The sequence below is a fragment of the Cyprinodon tularosa genome, unplaced genomic scaffold (genome assembly GCF_016077235.1).
Source record: "Cyprinodon tularosa strain WSP-4 unplaced genomic scaffold, ASM1607723v1 ctg71, whole genome shotgun sequence".
NCBI classification, from domain to species: domain Eukaryota; kingdom Metazoa; phylum Chordata; class Actinopteri; order Cyprinodontiformes; family Cyprinodontidae; genus Cyprinodon; species Cyprinodon tularosa.
Window position 1 is genome coordinate 127,488 of NW_024039463.1, and position 25,113 is coordinate 152,600.

At 39.5% G+C, this 25,113-nt stretch overlaps 1 protein-coding gene across 3 annotated transcripts in view; it reads left to right on the top strand.

Moving 5' to 3' along the window:
- The window catches only part of grm3 (glutamate receptor, metabotropic 3), a 68,514-nt gene that overhangs the window by 15,341 nt on the left and 28,060 nt on the right, over positions 1-25,113 (top strand). Inside the window, exons 3-8 of one of the 3 annotated variants that reach the window (XM_038268904.1) lie at positions 276-332; positions 6,025-6,114; positions 9,766-10,333; positions 13,710-13,853; positions 21,116-21,385; positions 21,733-22,333. In XM_038268904.1, the coding sequence (XP_038124832.1) occupies positions 10,022-10,333; positions 13,710-13,853; positions 21,116-21,385; positions 21,733-22,333 (1,327 nt within the window). In that variant the 5' untranslated portion in view covers positions 276-332; positions 6,025-6,114; positions 9,766-10,021. The remainder of the gene's footprint in view (positions 1-275; positions 333-6,024; positions 6,115-9,765; positions 10,334-13,709; positions 13,854-21,115; positions 21,386-21,732; positions 22,334-25,113) is intronic. The other 2 variants (XM_038268903.1, XM_038268905.1) reach the window with 2 other exon arrangements.

Sequence of the window (25,113 nt, forward strand, 5' to 3'; positions counted from 1 at the left end):
TGGCACCACCAGGCCCTCTGACCACCATCAGTAGACAATGCAGGTGAAGTGTCCTGCCTAATGAAACAATGACACTGAAAGCCAGAGCACAATCTTGATCAGTCAACCCCTTTGATTTCAGGGCAAACTCCTACATCCGACGCCACCGTCGCCCATGTAATAACTCCCTGGCGTATGGATCAGTAGTACACAGTGACCTCTTCTGTTTTTTATTTGGAGTCTCGCCTGCAGATCTGGTGCTAATCAAACATGTTTGTCCTCAACTTCTCTTTAAGGGGTCAGAGGTGATGCCATGTGCCAACGGCAATCTTCTTTTAATCCTCTCAAATCAGGTAAGGCAAACAAAAATCACTCTACCAGGAATTACATATGTACATATGCAAAAGCATGCACATTGTTCCAACATATAGCCTTTTGTTTAAATACAAAACAAGAACAAAACTTATTGAAGCATTTTCTAAATTACTACCAATCTCCAGCTTTCTTTGACATCTTCCTGCAAAAATTTTTTTCTTTTCTCAAAACTACTACAGCTGTGAATCAAATAGAAAAGAGAAAACATCCATCATTCATCAGATAATATGTTCTGAACCTTTTATTTTTCAATCACTCAAATGGTATATCAAGAAATGTTCAAGAAATCAGTTACTGAAAAGAAGATAAATGATATGACAAGATTAAATTTATGCTTAGATTTTTTCATAAGACATTTATGTTATTAAATGGTATGTGTTTATAAAAATCTGGTTGGCCACTCCTGGTCTAGTACAATAGAGCAACAAAAGAGCAGAAATTACTTCAGGGTGAGCTCTTGCCAAAAAACAAAAAGAAAGGAACTGTAAAAGTAAATAAACCTATTACTTTAATTGCATAAACATAAAAAAAACAAATAATCAGCAGCCCTCTTTGCTTTGAACAGGAGAAAACTATTCAAACACAAAAAGGCAGCTCACCCCTACAAGTTGTGTTAGACCGACATAAGTTTAGAGAGATAAACTATAGCTACACAAAATTCAAAATTTGTAAATAGTGTATTAAAATTATAAATATGGCAAAAAATGTTAACATTATATTCTTCAATACTATATTTTACTGATTGTGTTTTTCTTTGTTGTTTTTTTTTTCAAAGTGCAGGAAAGCAGGTTGAAACTTGATATTTAGGCCCTTAGGTGGCTTCAGATGGCTTTCAGTCAGTGAACTCAATTATCCACTCCATCCATAAAAAAATAAACAAAGAATGACTTAAAAATAACACCCATTTAGTGGCTCCAGAGTAACTTAGAAAGGAGAAAGGCAGATTGGAAAATGATCCTGTGGTCTGACCAATCAGATTTTAGAGTATATTTAAAACTTAAAGATGCAACCTCTTTTGGACCAAGCACCAGAGAGACAGCAATTCAGAAAGCTAAAAACTCAGTAAATGCCATTAGCCCAGTCTGCATTAGCGTAAATGTCATGTACAAAATTTATACCCATGGAAAAAGCACAGATCTAAGAGCTATATATTTAGAGGCTGTGATTGCCTCCTTCCCTTAATACAGCTCTTATCTTATTTCAGGAAGACTTTGACAGAAAAAAAAACAATGTTTTTAAACATTTATTCTGGCTTAGTGATTTAACTTTAGGGTTTTTGCGTGTGAGCCCAAAAGAAAAGTAATAAGTATTTTCAAAGTGATTAATTCATAAGAAAGTCTACATAATATTGCTGTTTTTCTTTTTAAACAAAATTTGTCAAAGAGTATAAAAAAATTTGCTTAAAGGTATAGTGAAGGATTTTCGTGAATTTTCGAAAAAGGACCGCCCTAAAATAAAATGCACATTCACAACCCTGTAGCCAGTCCCGTGAGGGAATGCCTATTACATGTGAGCATGCACAAGCCCATTTCTCCACAAGGAGGTGCAGGGACACAATAAGCGGTCGCTCTGATGGATCTCACCACACCCATATTTATGTATAAATAGTTTCCCCGCAAATAAGACTACTGGTACATTAAAAAAAAAATATTTCCTGGTTGTATGTTTGTGTGTGCTGCAGTGGAAATTTGGACATGTTTGTGGGTTAAATAAGGATCTGGGGCCACTGTATATCTACTAACAATGCAAATTACAAAATAAATATACTTATCATCCCTGGAAAGTTTTTTCTTATCTTCTCACACACTTTGTCGTTACTTTTTCTCTTGCGATTGTCTGTCATTTTCAAAGAACCATGCTAAGAAAGGCAAGCTTCAGTGACTGGCTGAAACCGTAGCTCACCACAAATATACGCCTGAAAGTGCGCATGCCTAAAAATATAGCTAATTATGGGAACGAACACGTTGGCCAGATTATATAAATATATCACCAGAATGATTGACAATTAGAAGGACCACTTATTTTGACGATCCACCTGGAAAAAGAAAATCCTGAATAATAAACTTTGTATATATCCAAGCCACCATGATTTATACTCAGCAGTACTTACTCATTTTTGACTAAAAATTACAAAATTGTTTTCTGTTTTATACAACATGCTTTGCCTTTTCAGAGATGCACTTGTCCTTGCACCTTAAATCAATAAAGGTGATAACAAGCAAATATTCAGTTTCATTACAAACATTATGGACAATGATAAAAATAAAAGTATACATTGTCTTGCACTATGTATGTGCTGTACTATTATAGTAGCACATTAAATAAAGCAGTTCTTACAGTTACACCTTTCAAGCGATCATGGTTAAATTTTGCAATACACCTTTAATGAGCATTTGCTTATACAGAAACACACGCAGCCAAAACAAATAAACAGCGTTAAAGTTGTTACAGTGTTGTCATTTCTAAATTCATTACAAACACTTTTATCTTCTCATAATTACCTTCAATAATAAGTTTTCAACCAGCTTCCTTTTTTTAGTGGCTCCTTCTTTCTAACTTTATTGCAAAAACCCATTGATCAAGTATTCATTGCAGAGCCATGAATACTCATTCATTTCAATTCCCACTTCCAGTAAGGCAATTACAGTCTTCCCGTCAAAAATAAGCACCAGTAGTTTGAAAGGGTCCAAGCTTTGCATATTAGGTGTTTAACTCTCCTGATATATCTTTTAAAAAATCCACTGCATGCCTACAAGTACATTTGTTTGCTTTTGGCCTTTTAAATATATATCATAGGAGATATAATAATTTTGTCAAAAAGTATTATTTCTCCTATGATCAAAATCATTAAGAGACATTGTAAAATAATTTTACTTAAATTTTCATACATTATGGGGAGGGTTTTGGGATCTTCCTCTTGTGTGAGAAATGTAGCACTATTGAATATCTATGTTGGCCATGAACCTGGAGGGTTAATATGGATACAAATAAAAACTTGTGTGTGTGTGTAGGGGGTGTAGATTGTTTTATAGGTATGTTCTATTGGCAGCAACCACACTTTTATCACCCTATTCTCTAATATGGTCCTTCTCAAACTTTTTTTTTTTCCTGAGTACCACCTAAAATGTATGTAGGATCTTCAAGTACCATCATAATGTCAGACAATCAAATTCTGCAATATATTTTATTTTTGCTGCGCATTTAATGAAGCATTGGGAAAGAAACACAATTGTTTATTGTTCATAATTTGAACATTTATTGTTTAGTATGCTTTACTTCCATGGCTACACACATTTTGTTGGAACTCCATCTATAAGTTAAATGTATGCTGTGGACTGCATTTTTTTTTTTTGTTCTGTGATGCAAAAAGATGTTTTCAGCAAACACAATATAGTTACTAAAATAACATAAACTAATCAGTAATGAGGAAATCAACTGGGCTGACCAATAGAAACTACAAGAACACTAGCAGCACAATATAACCATGCTATTAGTTATGTATGAGAGCTAACTATTTTTATGCATCAGAAACTACTCATATGGGTGTGTTTGACTCTGTGAACACACTTTTTAATGTCTGGCTCAGTAGATGACAACTTCAGGTTGAGATCATCTTCTGCATCTTGCATCTCTGTTAACATTTAACCAGGGTGAGAGGCCTTTCCCATACAAGTACATTGTAAGAGGCAACAGAAAGTACACAGCTTTTGCAGAAAGGGCAGGGTACTCACTTTATCTGAAGTCCAACCGTATTTGTCTTTTGAATCCAGATGCAAGTGTTCCATCACTGGGCAGTGCGAGTAACCTTTCCTGCTCTTCACCTGTGAGGTTTTCTGGCATGTTAGATGCCAGTGTCAAAAGGACGTGTCATCCAGCTGTTCTTTGTGATTGGAGGGAAATGTTCCAACAGCTGCTGCCACATTAAATGTGCGGGAGGATTTTTTCTCTGACACCATCTGCGATAACCAGGTCATCAGCAATGGAGCTTGACAAACTTGAGAAACATGAAACCTGCATTGACATGCAGGCAAAGCTAAGTTATCGGCACAATTATTGATTTCCACTTGTTAGCAGCTGACAGTCGGTGAAGTGAGGCGGGGAAAATTGATATTTTTCTGACCGGATTAAATGATAAGACCAAGAATGAACTGATGACTTGATATTTCCCTCTCTCCCTGAAACATTTGGGGGATCTAGCCCCTAGAACTGATCTCTGTCATACAGAACGGAGAAAATAATCTTCTTTCATACCTATGGTTCACTCCAGTCAAACTCCAGTTCCTCACGCAAAGACTACTTTAGGAGGATAATCCACACCTTAACCCATGCAGCTTGGGGTAAACCAGGTTGTCTAAGGAGGAGAAACAACACAGACATACATGGAATTTATGCCTCTACTGTTGGGGTAAGGCAGACAGAGTGTCGACCTGTCCAGTAAAAGCTCAGGCTCTGTAGAGAAAGGAAGAACTCTACTAAGCTGTGCTAATATCTCAAATTCTACTTACCAGACTTTCCCTTTCAACTAGACCTGTTTCTCACCAGACCTCTCTTTTAATTGATTCCGAAAAGGACACAGAGTTCATGGATGAGGGCTTTGCCAAGAGACTGGGCCTTGGATTTCTACCAGGACCTTCCTCCCACAACGTTCTGGCTTTAGGTGGACACCCCCTAAACCAATCACATTTGGTGTCATAGGAGGTTAGCCTTACTATTGGAGGTAATCATAATGAGAACTTCTCCTTCATGGTAATCGAGTTCCCTCAAGTTCCAGTTGTCTTGGGAATTACATGGGTTAAAAATCATTAACCTCAGATTGACTTGCAGAAGGTAGAAATCATGAGTTTGGCTCCAACATGCTCTGAGACCTGTTATCCCCAGTCTGCTCCACATCAAGTACAATTAGGGTTGAAGAGGAGATTTACCCAAATCTGTCTAAAGTTCCAACCGGTGTTCATCGTCCTTTTGACTCTCCCCAAGATCTTCTTCCTGGCACCACACCTCCTAGGGGAACGCTGTACTTCATCTCATTACCAGAAGCTCAGGCCATGAAGGTCTATATTGAGGATTCACTCAAGGCTGGTATAATTCATCCTTCTTCTTCTCCTGCTGGAGCTGGGTTCCTCTTTGTTGTCAAGAGGAACGGATCTCTTCACCCCTGTATCGATTACAGAGGACTAAATGAGATAACAATAAAAACCCATTGCCCCTTATTAACTCAGCCTTTGATTAGATCCAGGGAAGATCTTCAGTAAACTTGATCTCTACAATCCATGCCATTTAGTTTGCATCAGAGAAGGAGACGAGTGGACAACTGCTTTCATCACACCTACTGGACATTTCAAGTATCTGGTCATGCCATTCCTGTTTTCCAAAGCTGGTCAATTATGTTTTAAGAAACATGGCAGGGCAATATGTTTTTTTGTATTTTGTATGCATAGCTAAATATTGGAGGGATTTCTGCTCTTAACTGGTGATCTCTGTCAGCCTGTCCTCTGGATTTGATCCCCAAACTGTTGGCCAGACTGAGAGGACTAAACCAAACTCTGCACCATTTATGATTCAGATTCCACCAACTGGTCGCATTGTCTACCCTGGGTTGAACATGCTACTAACTCTCTGCCATCCAGAGTTACCGGTCTCTCCTCTTTTTATGTGGTCTTTGGATTTCAGACCAAATTTCCATCAGCCCAAATGACTGCAGTGATGTCCCAGAGTACGCCGAGGTGGTCGCAGAGGTATACCGCCCGTGTTATCCCGCAGGTATCCCACAGCAGACTAGTAAATTTACATAGTAATAACAGAAACGCATTTAAGATTTTTTGGGAAAACCACCACCAGTGAAGAAGGACACTAGTACTGCAACCACGACAACAGAGAGCAGCCAGAGTGAGGAGACTGTCAGAGCGCCTCAGATGGCAGTTGCACCAGCAGGCAGAGTCCCAGCACCTGCAGCCTAACCTAGAATGATTGGATTAGACAAGCCCTTCCAGCCAACGTCCAGTTTCAAATTTTAATTACTTTGCCCATGCCCCCTTAGAACAGGAAGTCTCATTTTTCACTGCTGTGGGTCCTGCCTTTACATTGTCACTCATAAAAGTTTTAATTTGTGTCTGAATGCAGGAAATAAGGTAATGATGGATCTGTCTGAGAAATGACTGCTGGCTCAACATTGCAGGGATGACAGAATGTAAAATGTGTACCTTTCCATTTGCATACATTTGCCTCCAAATCATATGTGCAAGATATGATTTAGTTCAAAATTGGAAAGAAATTATCTTTGGTATTACAAAGAACCCTGTTTGATTACATTGTATTTTGACTCAATTGTCCCTCCTAGAATATGTAAACAGCCATATCCCACTAATGAATCACGACATCTGTTCCAAATTGCGTGTTTCCACATGGATCATTGTTAAACAAGTTGGCATGAAAATTTGATGACATCACATTAGTCCCAACCCCTTCAAACAGGAATTCTAATATTTTACTGGTGGAGGTCCTCCCTTTACACGCTCACTCATGCAAGTTACAATCTGAGTCTAATGGCAGAGAACAAGGTGATGATAAATCCTGGTCTGAAAAATCAGTGCTCACTAAACTTTGTGGACTTGGCACAGTTTTGAATTTCCATCTCTCACCATTTACAAATGTTTGGATCTAAATTACATACGTATTATTGTATTTGCTTCAAAGTGGATATACGTAAATGAGCTGTTGGATTATATTTTTTGACTTGATTGTGCTCAGTAAAGTATGTAAATAACTATATATCCCAGATACTTTATCATATCTGCTCCAAAATGTGTGCGCCTACAAATTAAACACTGTTCAACAAATGCTTGTACAATTATTTTGTGATATTAGTTTCCTTGACTAACAACAGAAAGTGACATGCAGACTCAGCGATCCACAACCACTATAGGCCAAGTGACGCTGAGTTGCTAGGGCCCCCAAGCGCATCTTGCGGCTTCATTTTTATTGGAGTTTTGTTATTCTATTTTTTACTACTGGTCTTGCCTCCCTCTTACAAAATGGTGCCTTGAGCAGTAATCCATATTTTCCATATCAAAAACTATGGATGGCTTTCTACAAAAGTTTTCTTGAAGACCTCCTTTGCTGTAAAAAAATGTCCATATAACCTCTTTATTTCCATAGAGAGCCTTTTTCTGAATTGTTTTATAATGTTTTGAATTTAATAATGTTGTTTTACAATTGTATTGATTTAAATATACTGGAATAAATATGGTAAAATGTTCCCAACCTCAACCTGGATGTAAACTGTTGGTACAAATTTAACCTACTGTGTTCCTTAAAAAAACTTTACCTGTTAGAAATTGTCGCTATAGAAATTATTTAAAATAACAACTTACGGTAGCTTCAAAGAACATCAAATAACATTTGATTAGTGGTCTCCATGAAATGATTAAATTATAGTAGATCTGTGTAACTGGATCTTTACATTTAGGGCCGGATTTATCAAGATCCAATTTTGCGTGCAGTAATTTGCGCTGGCAAACTGAAATATTGCACGAGTGGCTAAACCATGGTTTGCGGGTGATTTAACAAGAGCGAATGTGTAACTGGTGGCAGGTGCAAAACTGTTGGAGACACCCTATTTAAATGATGGTTTTGCGCGTTTTGTGGTTTGTGGCAAAGTAGTTTGTAGTTTTTACAAACTAGTGCATTAAGAAATTTAAATCTTACAGTGACACCCCCACCCCCTCCAAAAAAAAAAAAAAAAATAATAAAATTAAAGTAAAAAAAAAAAAAAAAAAAAAAAAAAATATATATATATATATATATATATATATATACATACATAAAAAAAAAAAACTTTGGCAACCTTTATTCCCTAAGGTGGTATGTGGCTGAATTTCTACTTCACTGCAGTAAAAAAAAAACAGGTGTTTTGTATTGGCCTAGAGAAAAATGCACATACCAAATGGCTTACAGGAAGTGACTGTGGATGAGATTACTGCGCGTACGCATCCCCGCAGCATTGGCATGTTGCTCCACAGGCGCAGGGGGGATGTCGGGGTCTCCGGTAGGGCGTCAGGGCGACATGGCATTTAGAACGTCGGACAGCACTTCTGAAAAACGAGATTGGGAGATCCCAGCTCTCGCTGCAACCGTACGCTGGAATGACCCAGATGCAAAAAAGTGCAATGTTGCAAGGAGTTTTGTGATATCTGGTATTGCGTGGGTCCTCGGAGTTCCCCCAACAACTCCAAAATGGCAATGCTGGATAAACGATATGTTTTGATGATCGTTTCCTCGTTCATTCCAAAAATATTCACGCGGAGTGAAAAAATGCGTTCTCTGCGTCTCCTTGCTTCATTTCGATGTCTCCTTCTTGCGACAATAAACGCTGCCATGTGTGCGCAACTACGCATACAGACCATTTGCACCTTCTTTTGAAACATGTTAAATATAGAGTCAGATACCGTTAGCAAAATTGCTTTCAGGTTTAATAAATCACTTTGCGAGTGCTAAATTAATATATTTACATGTTCTCCTCCCACAAGACGCACTTTTGGTGTAAACGCCCCATATTTCATATTCATTGCAGAAAAAGTACTAAATGGATAAGAGGCGCTATTTAGCACGTTTTAAAGACCAAATCCTTTTAGCACGCTGTTGATAGATCAGTTTGTACATTTTTTAGCGTGCGCAGTGAAATAGCTCACGTTTTTATACACGCAAACCTTTGATAGATCCGGCCCTTAGTGTATCATAACTTTAGAGTAACCGAGTATAAAAAAAATAGGAAGATGGGTATCAGAACTGTTGAACTCAGCTTTAATTAAGCAAGAGCTGTCCTCAGCATCTTATTCTGTTGGCCTTATTGTTGTCAGACAGCATATTTCATGGTAAAATCCATTCAGTCCTCACACTCTAATTATGAAGGGGCACGGTGGGAGTAATGAATGTCACACGCAAACACCTACACAAGCACAGCCAAAACATATGCACACAAACTCTAAAGCATAACTCATGGGCAAGAAAAGAAATGTTGGGCGGGAGATCAGATTAGGGAAGCGTCTCTGATCGGTGGAATGAGAAGGCTAGGCTCATGTATCAACCAGCCATCTAAGCTGGCATATCCTGGCATAGCCAGAGCAACACTGAATGAAACACACACTTAAATACACCCATCTACTGGGCAGAAAGTTTTCTGAGTGATGTAATAGCGCATGAGGAAGGGAGAATCTCTAAACAAGTTGATATCTCTACACAGTTAAGTTTGTGCTCTGAAGACGAAATGAGTTTTAGCCATTGTTAACAATGTCCTAAAACCCCACCAAAAGTCTAATATTTAATTGTAACATCAGAAGTAGAAATGTATTGTTCAGACAGCATGTGAAATGTTATTTTTGTAACTCCTATTCCTGTTCTCCCTTTAACTTCAAGGAAAATTGATGGTGCGGCCAGATGGTTCGTCCCTCCATGTGTGGTTCATGTCAACACTTCCTGACCATTTCATGGGCTACAAGCAGACTCCAAGATCCACGGCTGCAGCTTGATTCAACCCCTCTCTGTTTTCTACCTCTTATTCTTTGCCCCTCATCCCTAACCACACCCTCCTCGCCCTTTCTCTTCTCTGCCTCGGCCTCTGTTTTAGCTCTCACCTCACATTTCAACAGTCAAAGCCCTCCCTAAGCCCAACATGGTGTCCCGCCTTCCCTTCTTAGTTTTTGTCATGATGTGCCAAGGCGCCCTGCTGGCAGACCCACCTCAATCCCGTCGTGAGATCCGCATTGAGGGGGACCTGGTGCTCGGTGGCCTTTTTCCAGTGCATGAGAAAGGCGCTGGAATTGAGGAGTGTGGACGTGTGAATGAGGACAGAGGGATCCAAAGGCTGGAGGCCATGCTATTTGCCATTGACAGAATCAACATGGACAACACCGTGCTACCAGGTGTCTCCCTGGGGGTGCATATTCTTGACACCTGCTCAAGAGATACGTATGCACTAGAACAGGTGGGTAAGCCCTAACATTTTATTGAAATCTGATTTTCTATGAATTTTGGATAATTCGTAGCATTGTTTGAATGGTGTTTTGGCCTTTATGTACTCCCTATATCTGTGGACTTTAGAGGTTTTGGCTTTATCAGAATGAAAAGAATCAAAATAATTAACCTGTATAAATGTGCAAATCTGTAGAACTGTGGTTGTGTTTGTGAATAATAGATGGTGTAACTCTAAAGACCTAGCCATAGAGAGAAACTCTGCATCAAGGACATTGAGCTGTTAGCAGTTAGCGTGAGGCCTTACTACCTGCCCCTGGAATTTACACACGTTATTGTGATAGCTTTGTATGTCCCCCCCTCTGCTAATGCGGCAACAGTCTGTAATGTCCTGCACACTACCACCAGCAGACTCCAAACACAGCACCCACAGGCTCTTTTTCTGATCTCTGGGGACTTCAACCATGTCTCCCTGTCTTCCACCCCTCCCATATTCACACAGTATGTTAACTGCCAGACCAGAGACAATAAAACACTGGAAGAGCTCTGTGCTCCTAATCAACAGGACATCAATAGTATCACAGACCTTACCTTCTTCAGCAACTGACTACTTCACACCTCCCAGCTCCAAACCATCAACCATAACCCCCCACCTGCGCCATCTTGTCGCTTTCAACAAAACAGGTGAACAATGAGCTGCACAAGATGAAGGTGCGAAAGGCTGCGGGTCCAGATGGCATCAGCTCCAGGCTTCTGAGATGTTGTGCAGGTGAACTATGTGGCATCTTGTGCTACACGTTGAACTTAATCCTTAGGCAAGGAGAAGTACCACAGCTGTGGAAGACCACTTGTGTGGTACCGATGCCAAAGATAAAACATGAAATGGACCTCAGCAGCTACAGGCTGGTAACGCTGACTTTACCTCTGAAGACCCTCAAACGGTTGGTCTAACATCATCTACGACCCCTGGTGAGGACTTCATTGAATCCACTGCAGTTTGCTTACTGTCATGGGAATGGGGCAGATGATGCCATCATCTTCCTCCTGCACCAAGCTCTGAGATACCTGGAAGCACTGTGAGGATCATGTTCTTGGATTTCTCCAGTGCTTTCAACACTATCCAGTCAGGCCTCCTGAGGGACAAGCTGGAGCTGTCAGGGGTGGACCAGCACATGTCTAAGTGGATTCTGGACTCCCTCACTGGCCGCCGACAGTGTGATTGTGAAGGCACAGGGCTGTGTCTCAGATAGGTTGGTTTGCAGTTCAGGGGTCCCACAGGGAACACCGTTCCCTCCATTCCCTCTTCACCCTTTACACTGCAGAGTTCTCCGTCAATTCCCCATGCTACCACCTCCAGAAGTTCGCTGACGATTCTGCGATAGGATGTCTGCCACAGTTGCCCTATTAAATCAAAATATGACAGGATTTGGTTGTGGTTTGAGGACCCAAATGCAGAGGCAGGGAGGCAGAGGTGAGTTTCTTGTTGATTTAATGAAATGTTAACAGACCACTGAAGAAGGAATCCAAATTCCAGAAATCAAGCATGGAAAAAGTAAAACAAACAAGAAACCATGGGACTTCAGGGAAAAAGCGATCATGACGAGGAAGACACGGTGAGACGTAGTTGGAGGAAGTTTGACGAGGAACCAGCACTGAGGAACTGCACAAGGAGTGTATTTATGGGAGAATGAACAAGGAGAGAACTAACGAGCAGATTAGGAGCAGGTGTGAACAGAGTAGACTGGAAAGGAGCTAGGGAAAAAGGAGAACACAAGAGGGCAACAGAGGTCAACAAATAAAAAGCTGAAAACTGAAAAATAACCAGAAAACACAACAAAATAAGAATTAAAACAATAAAACTATAAAACATGGAGCAAAGTAAAACATTTAAGATGCAAGTTGTACTGGAAAAATAAGCACTTTACTGATTTGTTGTTTCAATTAAAACTTATGAGTAAACTGCTATGGCACACTAATGCAAACCTTACTTGATCCAACCCAGGGGCTCTTTTCTGAAACACCCCTGGTGGAATAGGGTACCTTGCAGAAGCCGCACCACCTCCACAATCGGTGGAACCAAGGGGTAAAATTGGTTCACTCCACAAAAGGGCCCCCGTGCCTCAGTAGGACAAGCTAATGTGTAGTTTAAACCTCAAGGGAAAATTTGAATCCCCCTCCCATTCTTGCTATAAAGGTTCCGAGACCTCCACCTACTACCTATTGCCTTTATAAAGATAAAGGTGCCTTGTCAAGCATCCACAGGAAGGTAGGCAGGGATGAAAATCATTTCCTCCAACTGAGAGGTCATGGTTCTTGAAAACAGTGGCTTGCCCTCTGTAGCTTGGAGAAATGTTCCTGTCTCAAGCATACTGGGTCCGTTGCATGAATTAAGGGAATAGTGGAGTGGCAGATTGATATAAAAGTTGGTGGGGCTGCTGCCTTAAACCCTAAATACATCAAATCCGATTTTGTGTCCAATCCATCAGAAAATTATATTAATTCTTGGCAAATAATCATGTCAGCATTCCACTGAATGCATAAGCATCGCAGCTTGTGCGTGCAGTTGACTCTAACCTCTTCGACTGTTTCATGGTCCTACCTCCAGAACAACCAGCAGTTGCCTTCTCTACCTAGTCATTCTTCTACCTCCAGCAGTTAGCGTCTAGAGGCCAGCTCCAGCCTGCCTGAGGCTCTCCCTGCTTATTGTTCCTGACAGGCTTCTCATAAGTACTGCTATCCTCCTCAAAAGGAGAGGCAGTAGCCTCTCCCCCGAGTTCAGCATACTGCTTCTATAGAAATAGTATTCAATCATCCGCCACACTCTTAAATCTTTTAGAGTTAGCTTAGCTAGACTCGGTGAACTGTAGCCTCTCTCCACACTTGTGCTGCTTTCCTGACTGGCTTCTCTGATCTACCACTGCGCTCCCCCGCTCTCCTCTTGAGTTGCCTTATCCCCTCATTCTGCCGCATTGCCTGTACAGAGCCCTTCTCTGATCTACCCCTGTGGTTACTTAGCTCCAGAGGGTGGCACAACTAGCCCAGTTATCTCAGTTAAGGTGCTCTCAGTCCCAGTGTTCTTACACTGATTCCCCGTTTCTTCTGTCTCATCTCTGAATGCTGTTTTGAGGACTCTCACCAAAGCATATATGGACCAAGCAGAGGAGAAAGATACATGTGCATTAAAAAAAACAAACTCATCAACAATGTAAAGACCGGCGTTTAAAATCAGTGATCTTCATGATGAAAGAAATCAGCTGATTTCTGAGTACTGCCAATAAAAATCTACTAAAAATATAACATGCCTATGCCTTTTAAAGTGTTAAAAGTTCTAGACATACATTGATAATTGTTCAGAAGATAATAAACTGATTGCTGGATGTGACTTCCAGGCTCTGGAGTTTGTGAGAGCCTCTCTCACCAAGGTGGATGACACTGAGTTCATCTGTCCTGATGGATCATATGCTCTTCAAGATGACAGCCCACTTGCCATTGCAGGAGTCATCGGAGGATCTTATAGCAGTGTATCCATACAGGTAAAGCTCATATTTTGCACAGAGACATACTTTCAATAAACTGATTAACGTCCATGCCCCTTTGTATGCAACCTCCAGTTTTGGTCTGGTTTTTTTCTTTCATTTCCTTGTTTTGGCAGAGTATTCCTACTTAAGATGTGTTCTGGTTTCCTTGGGTCAACATTTATGTGATTTCATGTCAGTTAGTATGCACATGCATATTACTGAGAGTCAAGTTCAGTGAGCATGTACATCTGTGATTCCCTAGCTCCTGTTACTTTTGTCACAGAGCTGGTTAATTTACATAGTTTAGCATAAAACCTCTTTTTTTCTTGCTCCTCTGTGACTGCACAAAAGCTTCCTCCTATCAGTTCTTAAATCCCTAATCTGAGCAACTGTCTCTTGGTCGCCTCATCCTTTTCTTTTTCTAACTGTCTTTTCTGTTTTATGCATTGGTCTTTTCATGTACTTCAAATCTTTGGTTTCCTCTGTTTCATTCAGAGCTACAGTACCTTTTATATGCATCTGGATCCCCCCACCCCCATTATGACATCAGACCCCTTCTCCTCCCCTATCCTGGGGCACTCATTGTCAACACTTTGGCTCTGCCTCTTGTCCTTCATCACCCATTATTATCCCTTGTTTACTCTCACTTGATTCTTGTTGCCCCTTTTTTGTTTTTAACCTGTTTAAGGGTGTGACTGTGTTTCACAGGACCTTTCAGGTGCCTAGTTTCTGATCTCTATCCTTTAAAGCTTAGCTACGCCTCTCTACATGGCCAGTGACTTTCTTACTTCTTAATTAAATTATTATATTAATCTTAATTATATTATATATATAAAAATGTTTTATGTTAAGCCATGCAATTCAATACCTGAAAGGGATTTATGGTGCAGGCCTTTTTTTATTGTCATTTATTTGTGCATCTTAGTTTGTGCTGGCATTGTCGAGGTATTACCCATGCTGTATTTTCTTAGATTTATTTATAAACAGTCACATCATGTGTATTTCAAATTAGTTATAGTTATGCCTTATCACTTCTCTACTGCACTCATTTTTTTCCTTTTTAATTTTTTCTCACATTAAAAAGGCATGATAGTCTTCTAATACTGCCGCCTATGGCCAAAACACAGAACTGCAGCACTCTTCTGCTATTTGCTGTTGAGCACGCTCACACTTGACAATTATTTATTTATTTATTTTTTTACTTATTTCGCCTTCTGACTTCCTTACCAGTTTTGTTAATAACATATATAGAGCAAAATGAACTCTCAGTGTCTCCTCAGACGAGCCCTTTTGGTAGCTATGGTCAGTAGATAGTGGCACATCATTGGGTAAATTCAGTTATTCTCCTCATGGTCTCGTTTCGTGACAGCATAGTCAACATTATAATTGCTTTTAAACCATAAAACCTGTGTTGATAGCTGTAACTAGTGTGACCACAAATGTTTTCAAAGAATTTATGTTTGGATCTCCACTTGTGTGCCTTCTACTAAGCTATGTTATTAGTCTTAATAGGACTTTGACATGTTGTCAAAATAGCTCATCAAATGCACTATGAATGAGACATAAAGAACCCAGAGCCATGCACTCTGGAGGGATTAAACTGAAGAAAGCACAGAATTTCAGTTCAGTTTTTGTTGACTAGTGTGTAGTTTGATGTTATATTTACGAGTCTGTCAGCATGAATGTATGCAACATCTGTGTTTACATTGTTTGAATGTGATCATGCTCTAGGATTTATGGAGAGAACATGACTAGATTCCAATCATCATGAAAGGGAAATGTTATGCACACCATAAACCCTTAATGATGCCTGTGACTGTTTTATAGATGCAACCCTAGTCTTCGACATCTTAGATGCACTTTTAAGATATGTCCCCTCTACAAGATGCCTGAATAAAATGGCTTAGTCCCTCGAAAAGAGGTCTGATAAAGAACTCTTTATTAGATTCGGGTGTGTTGTTAAAAGAGTTCCTTTTATGTATGTTTACATACTTTGCTGCATATAAGGTGTGTTTTATATAGAGAATGAAATAACACCAAATGTAATTTTTTTATTTACAATTCAGAAGTAACTTAGGCAGCAATGTCAAATTATGGAGAAAACAGCGCACAAGCCAAGAAGCCTTGACAAATACAGTATAATATATTCTCAAAAAATTGATTCAATTTATACTTCAATCTTCATTTTCTTCTTTGTAGATGTATGTATCAAACAGATTTTTTGGGGGCAATTCTTTAAAGGAGCATTGTGCAGGTTTAAATGTTGCTGGGGGTTTTTTTCTCCCCATGCATAGCCTTAAAACTGCACCATATAAAAAAAGAATTTTCCTCTTTTGACCACAGTTGACTATACACTACATCAGTCAATTTTAGTAAGGAGTGATTTAGGTCATATTCACTGGGCATGTGTGTGGGTGTTACAACCTTACCCTAGCTTGCATTTTATGCCCGTATATATAAAAACAGGTATAAGCATCGGAAAATGAAAGGTATTTTGTAGAACAACATGTGTTATAATGTTTTTGAAATGTGTATTTCCCTTTAGAAATGCTTCCATCTGTGGCAGGATTTCATGTTGGCAAAATGGCTCACGACTCAAGTCAGCAAAGCCTGGTGGGCCGTACAAGGAGGCAAAAATAGAATTACCCATTAACAGTGCTTTTCAATTGTTTGCCAGTTCTGATTTATTATTTTGGATCTAATTATCTCTAGCAGAGATCTGAACGAAAATATTATATAACTTTGTTCGTAATGGATCAATATGTTATAGGATAAAAAAGTTGGTGTTTCTTGCGTAATAAGCCTAATTGGAAGCATGTGTTTGTGTTTGGAGGTATTTAGTGTGCTATAGTATGGCAGGGGTTGCATCTTGATGGGATAATTTAGCACTAAATTACTATATTTTCATACATATAATCATATTTAGGAATGGATGGACAATCTTACAACAAGGTTTAAGTATTTTAGAATAAGCTCAGGCTCCGACTGGTAATCTGTGATACCGGGCATTTGCCCGCCCCTCCTTAAATGATACCGGCCCCAACACTTACTCTCCAGCCGAAGCATCTACCTATGAAAGTAAATAACTCAAGGAGCTCAAGAAGTAATACAATATTAAATTCATAAATGATGCATGCAGTATAAATAGCCCTTCCTTGTCCTGCACATCCATGTGACAGTTGGCATATGGTGTCATTTTCTATTTCTTCAAACTGTAAGTGGGCCCTTGTAGACGGAAAAATGCCAGGGCCAAAAATGGTTCCCAGTCCGAAAAAGCCTACAGGTGTTAAGATAATTATTAGCTTAATAAATCCAAAAGTAGGTCCAGCCATAACTATTGTGTTCATTTTTGAAAGGTTCATTACGAAGTTAGCAAATTTTTATTAACGCAGAAAGCATCCTTATCTTGTAGTATGGAAGTAATGTTGTACTGTGCTGATACTGCGGTATTGTGACACACAACTTGCACTTATCTTTTGGAAAGCTATTTTATGGAAAGTTAATCAGAAATATAGCTTTGACTACTTTAATTTTCAGGAAGCATTCCAATTGGATATGATAAATAACAGATCTATAGTATGTATACTCTTTAAGATGACAGGCTAACGTCATATCACTATCAAGACTCAAATTAACACAGTTCAAGCAAAACAAAACTTAATATTGATTCTGTAGCTGTACTTAAAAAGCTGTATCTGAGTTTTCTTTTCTTATTGCTTTGACACCAAAAAAAAATCCTGCAAAAACTCTGTTGGTAAAATTGATTTTGCTCCATCCTCAGAGTACACAACATTAGGCACTTTGTGTAATGCACTTAAAGGACTCAGGCTCCGAAGGCTGTCACCAGAGCAGAGACACATTACAAACGAATATCGTTCAGAGCAACAAAAACAAGATATGTTGGTCCACAGCATATCATATCACATAACACGACAGGAGCTGCTACCTTTCACAGTAAAAACATCTCCAAGAAGTGGGAAGATTATGAGCATTCAATTTCTTATCTAAAGTTTCAGGTGGGTAAAGTACCCAATATTGTACTCAATTAAGACTCGCACCACTTTAATTCTTCAAGTAAAGGTAAAGAGTAGTCTGACAAGAGATAATTCAATTAAAAGCAAAGAGTATTTGATAAAAACACTATTCAAGTACTGAGTAATATTTGGATTATAACATCTAATTTGATGGTTAAAAATTATGTTGTTAGTCAGATGAATTCTGGTATTTTAAAGACTAAAATAGTAAAGTAACATACAACTTAATTACAAAGTAAAAAAAAAAACCTGAAGAAACACGTTTTAAAATCCACTGATTAAAACCAACACTTGCTTCCACTGATAACAATAATCCACTGTTTACTGCATATTCTTCTAATATCCAAATACCTCATGTTACTTGCAGTGTGTCTTATCGCTACTCCTACTTCTGTGTTAGTACTTAAGCACCAGTTAGTAGCTACCTCTGGTTTGTAATTCTCTCAGTGGATCCACTGTAAGTGAAAATAAGACAGAGCATGTGTGTTGCCTGTTCGCCATCAAATACTAGTTTAATCGTAATCCACAGCTCCAGTTTACCCATATTAAATCCATTCATCATATTACATAAAACAGAGTTAAAGAAAGACATACAATAAATATATTACCAATTGTAATTGGAATACCACTTATATAATTGAACTGAAGTTTTCAAATCAATTGAATAAACATAAGTGTGTAAAATACAGCATCAGAGGCACAGTGATAATTTAAAATTGTAAAACCATGTTACAATACATTTACAAAGCATTCTGTGAACTTCAGGATGGAACCCTTGAATATTTTTATTCCACAATCGGCCATCACTGGTATTATCTAAAATGGATTCAGAGTGACAGAAGCTCAGCCACAGAATATCATGCCATATAAAGTCCCAGCCAGGTTCAGTGAATGCTGTAGCTTATTTTGTGCAGAGGTTGCCAAATTTCTGCAGAGTCATTAGCCAAAAAACTCCACACCTGCTGTGGTCTTCTGATTATCTCAACAACAGGGAGTTGAGAGCATTTACAGAACAGGATTCCATGGCTTGGCAGTGATATCCAAGCCTAACATCAGCAAATCCATTCAAAGCAATGGATGCGGTGGTTCCTGACAATGGACCTTAAGAAGTACAGATTTGTTCTCTGGAGAGGTGAATCCTCACCTCTGCCTCACAATCCAGTGGACAAGTCTGGGTTTGGCAGTTGCCAGGACAACAGCACTTCCCTGTCTACAATGTGCCAAGTGTAGAGTTTAATGAATAGGGGATTAGAGCATGGGTTTGTTTTTAGTAGTTCAGCTCAACACCACAATCTAAGTAAAAAAAAAAAAATCTTGATGCTTCATGAACAATAAAATATTGACAGTTTTGTGCTCTGAACTTTATATGAACAGTCTGGAAAAGGCCCCTTTTTGTGTGTCCCAATTCCTCTTTGCATATAGGTGTAGTAGAAATGACAAGGTGTAGGCGGTATTAATCATAGCTCAAACCCAATACACCCTCTAGCCCAGCGGTCCCCAACCACCAGGCCGGTCCGTCGGTCATTTGGTACCGGGCCGCACAGAAAAAAGTAAATATATATATAATTTATCGACGATCAGAATCTGAGTGATGTTTTATTTTGAAAAATATAAAAAAATTGCGGTGTTCTCTCCTAATTACATCAGTCGGAGTATAAGGAGTATGAGGGTGACAATACACTCAAGGCCCGGGAGAGGGACTACGGCTGGTCTGCAGTAGGACAGCAGTAAATCGGAGAAGCCCACCAGGGAGTCAGAGCTAGAAGAGGCCCCGGAGCGGGGGAGAGAAGGCATCAGCCTGTCAGTGTCTGCGGTAGGACAAAGAAACAGTCCTTGTAAGCTAAATTAAAATGGCTTTTGTAATAGCCACCTCAAAACCTCTTAAGAGCATTGTCTACTTCATCCTTTGGCAAGAATATTTTCCCTATCTTCTGTTTTGATACTGATACTGAAAAAAAAAATGCCGTTGCAGTTCTTTCCACTCTCGCACTGATTTCCTACTGCATACCTAACCTCTGTACTCAACGCCTAAAGGCTGATTTATACTGAGAAACCAGGTCGACTGCGTGTGTGTCGCATGTGACGCAGAAATGCCCCCCGCACCTTCCTCAGACACTCTGGTGCACCTCTCCAGAATTGTAGGTGACCGCAGACAGTGTCGCAGACATCAGGCATCTGATTGGTCAAATCTGCATCCACTCTACACAATCTATATTTCCTGTTTGGTACCTTACCAGCTTGTTTTGTTTGTATGACCACCATTTTGGAAATTGACTCATGAATATGGACCAGCTAGAAGAGCAAGGTGCGCTGGGTCTGGATCCATGCTCTTTTTCGCCCCTCCATTGTCACACACACTTGCCCCTTGCGTTTTTCCACTTCCTTGGCCGTATCTAGACCCCCAGTTAGTTTGTGATTGTCCCATTTGCTTTGTGGCTTGGAATAACATAGCGCAGACCAAGCTTCAAAACTGAGCATAAATCAAAAATATCTGCGTCATACCTGCGACAAGCTCACTGCGACACACTGCTGCGGTAGTATAACCAGCCCTTAAGGCTGTGTTTGGCTTTCAAAAGCAAAAACAATAAAAATACAAAACTGTGTGTTGTCTCCTGCCCTTACCCGCCAAGTCAGCATAGAAAATTCCTTGATAAATACCCCCTATCCCTTGTTATGTCCACTACCCCTGCCTACAGTACGTGCAAAGAGGTATTAGAACACCATAACCTTCATGGAAACATGCTAAATTTATGGGGTTAAAGAGCTAAGGTTGCATTCAGACTGGGCCTAAGACAATAAAATCAAAGTTACTGTCCATTCATCTATCCATTTTCTTCCGCTTTATCTGTGGCCAGGTCGTGGAGGCAGCATTCTATGCAGTGATGCCCAGATTTCCCGATCCACACACACCTCCTCCAGCTGCTCTGGGGGCACCCCGAGGCGACACCAGCTCAGACACATAGTCCCTCCAATTTATCCTGGTGCTTCCACAAGGCCTCCTTTTAATTAAAATTAAAATTAATTTTGCTATCCTTGTTTCATGAAAAATTATTCTTTGGGAAAATCTGAACTGCTGTTGTTTGTTGTTTAGTAGAACACAACTGAAAAGATATACTGGCTTGATCATTACATCTCCCAAATATCTTTTATGTTATTAAAAATATACAAATAGTGAGAAATCATGGAAATGGATTGTGTTAAATTCTTGTAATTCACTTTCATTTACTATTTCTTTCCATGCAGGTTGCCAATCTTCTCAGGCTCTTTCAGATCCCTCAGATAAGCTATGCTTCAACGAGTGCCAAGCTCAGTGATAAGACCCGCTATGATTACTTTGCCCGCACTGTACCACCTGACTTCTACCAGGCCAAAGCCATGGCAGAGATTCTCCGGTTCTTTAACTGGACATACGTGTCCACCGTAGCATCAGAGGGTGATTATGGAGAAACTGGTATAGAGGCATTCGAACAAGAAGCACGAATGAGGAACATCTGCATTGCTACTTCTGAGAAGGTAATAAAAAAGGAGAATTTGATTATGATCAGAATCTTTCTTCATCATTGCAGCAAGAAAAAAAAAGATCATTGAGGTGCTGCATTTACAAGTCTAATATTTTTTTCTTTATGGCTTATTTCATGGTACTGAATTGGGGGTAATATTAAAGTGCTACAAGTGCTGTGGAAAAACATAAAAAGCTTATCTCTATAAATTCATTTTAAGTGCTTTCACAGTCCAATTTCCATGCCATTTTCAGAAGATTTATATGAAGGTGTGAGACAAGTACAGATTGCATGTGACACACGTTAGTGTGGGAAAACCATTTGTGTTCTTCATTCAATAATCCTACATCTTTTTCCCAGGTGGGACGCTCAAATGCTAAGAAGTCTTACGAGGCAGTGATTCGTCAGCTCCTCCAGAAGCCAAATGCTCACGTGGCCGTCCTTTTTCTGCGAAGTGATGATGCCAGAGAGCTGATTTCGGCTGCTGCCCGACTTAATGCCTCCTTCATCTGGGTGGCTAGTGATGGCTGGGGTGCACAAGAGAGCATTGTCAAGGGAAATGAGATTACTGCTGAAGGAGCTATTACACTTGAACTAGAGGCAAATCCCATACCAGAATTCAACCATTACTTCCTAAGTCTGGACCCTATCAAAAACCACCGGAATCCCTGGTTTAAGGACTTCTGGGAACAGAGGTTCCAGTGCTCTTTGGGAGCCAAAAGCTTAGGATTAGGGGGAACACCTCTTCCACCATGTGACAAGAACTTGCTGATGGATAAAAGATATTTCGAACCAGAGTCCAAGATCATGTTTGTGGTGAATGCAGTATATGCCATGGCCCGTGCCCTACACAACATGCAGCGGAGCCTGTGCCTCAACACCACCAAACTGTGTGACAGCATGAAGGCCCTGGATGGGCGCAGACTCTACAGGGATTACATTCTTAATGTCAGCTTCACAGGTAAGTGAGCAAAAGTGTGGTGAAGAGAGTGTTGGGTTCCAGATAAGGTGCTGAGAGGGGATGAAGCGCAAAGAAAAGTAAATGTTGGAGAGGACGGATACAAGATAAGAAGAAATAGACAGGAATGTGAGTGCTGCGTCTGCTTAACAGTCTCCTAATGAACACATGGCTGTTGTCCATCTTCTAAGCCACAGAACATTAAAATTACTGAAACAAATCCTCTTAATTGCTATGTATTGTCTGAGCCAGCTTGCCATTGACACCTTTTACCCATGTGTAATTCATACAACACTACAAAGTTGCTTTGAGGGGAGAGCTGCAGTTAATCTGAGCCATATTCTTTTCTCACACACTAATGAGATTGTATGTGTGTTAATATAGCTCCTATAGCATGCTGCCTGCCTTCCTGTCAGTCTCTGAAGAGTTTAGAGAAAGAAGACAGAGGATTGGCTTGACTGACAGATCACGCACAAAGGAAGTGTTATAAATAAACTGGTGCATCTCTGGGACTGACACAGGTTTAGAGGTGCTTATTCCTCCACCAACCGTGACCAGAAGCAGACTTCAAAACACCCAGGCAAACAAAATTAACACAGCAGCTTTGCCATGGGACATTGGGGAGAGTGAGCTGGAGGGATGGAAAGAGGACGAGGGAATGGCATCATCCATGAAGGTGGGGGGAGAGAGAAGGTGCTTGCAGATAAGACTGACAGGCAGTCTAAAATGAGAAGACTGAGTTTAGGGTAAAGTGAAAGGGAATAAGTGAGAAAAAATAGTATAAAGAGTAGCACGGAATGAACAAGCAAGAGCTGCAGCAGTTCCTGAGTGGGACAGCATGCGTCAGCAAAGGAAAAGGATTTAATTTGAATTCTCTTGTGTTGAAAATGGGACTAGATAAAATAAAGACTCATTAAACAGATAAAGTTCACAAAATCCTTTTAAAAAAGGGTTCATATTTTCTACTGTAAAGAGTTGTTGGTGATGTTCATTGGAAAACCCCATTCATATTGGGGCAAATTTTAATTTCCCCAATATTTATTTTCATTTCCATATTTATAAAGCACATTAAATGAAAACATGCAAACAGAGAACAAAAATAATTTATTCAGTTTAAAAAAATATGTGCTAAACAGATATTAAAATCTTTCTGAACAAAGGCTGACACTTAATAGCTCACTTAAATGATGGCACAGAGGGACAGAGAAAGTACATTTGAGACCATGGGTGCCTCCACCAGAAATGGCCTCGTCTCCACTGCCTTTAAGCTTAGTGCTTGAACAGCCAATAGAAGCTGACTGGATGACAAGGACCTGCCATGCACACAAAAACTGAAACATTCAGAAACATAAAAAGGTTTGAGGCATTTGATACATTGTAAAAATAATAGTAAATGTTTTAAAATCTATTTTAAAATGAAGGCACTGATTTCTGGATGGCCTGAAGGCAATTTAGGGTCAAGACAATAAAAAAAGCTCAACTTTAGCTAAAAAAAAAACTACTTAACATTTTCATTTATCATTATAGTGTCTTTGTCAGGTAGACAACTTCCAGACAAAAGAATATAATGATCCACTCACCTGCTTTGAGGACAACATTTACAATCTTAGCAGGGTAGCAAAATAAAATAAAATATTGCTGCAAAGTTTGAATCAGTCTATCATTTTCTTGGTTGTTTTTTGGCTATTTCTCATCTGAATAGTTGATATGCCAATAAATGTGAGCGAAGACTATATAGATTTTGAGGAAAAATAATTTTTGAAAAAAAAAATTTTACGTTTTCTAAATTAAATTTATTTCTAGAGGTGCTATTGACATGACATTTTTACCAGACGTCGGAAACAATCCATGCAATCTATACATGTAAACAAATCAAGCCATAGATGTCCAGAAATTTAGTTATGTGCCAAAGTGAAATGGCACGGGAAAGAGTATTGAATATACTTACTGAAATTTTAATTAATGGTTTGATTTTGGCCAATTATTCCTTACAAAAAGTTTTCAAATCTTGTAGGCTTTGTGGGCCTCTTATATGAACTCCAATCTTTATTTCTTTCCATTGACCTTCTATTGGATTCAAGTCAGGCGATTGACTGTTCAGTTCTAGCAGCTTTATTTTCTTTCTCTAAAACCAATTGTGAGTTTCCTTGGCTTTTTGGAGTCATTGTCTTGCTGAAATGTCCACCCACGTTTCATCTTGATCATCTTCGTAGATTGCAGCAGATTTTTATCAAGAATGTCTGTGGACATTTTTCCAATCCTCCTTCCTTCAATAATTTGAAGTTTTTCAGTACCATATGCTTACCATATGCTTTTAATATGGTGATGTGCAGTGCCATTTGACCTCCAAACATGATGTGGGTTATCCAAAGAGTTCAATTTTGGTCTCATATGACCATACTATATTCTCCCAGAATTTCACAGGCTTGTTTAAATGTTGTGCAGCAAAATATGAGCTTCAACATGCTTTTTTTTCAGCAGTGGAGAAAATCTTGGTGAGCGTGCATACAGGCCATTTCGATTCAATTCAATTTCAATTCAGTTTATTCATAAAGCGCCAATTCACAACACATGCCATCTCAAGGTACTTTACAGATAAAATTCAACCAGATCATACAATCAGATTGATTCAAAGTTTTGATCAGTTGATCGTATCCACTCATTGACTCGAAGGCAGTCCCTCACACCAAGCCTGCTTGTAGTGAGTGGAGAGGAAAAACTCCTAAAAAGAAGAAACTTCAAGCAGAACCAGGCTCAGTGTAAGCGGCCATCTGGGGTTCAAG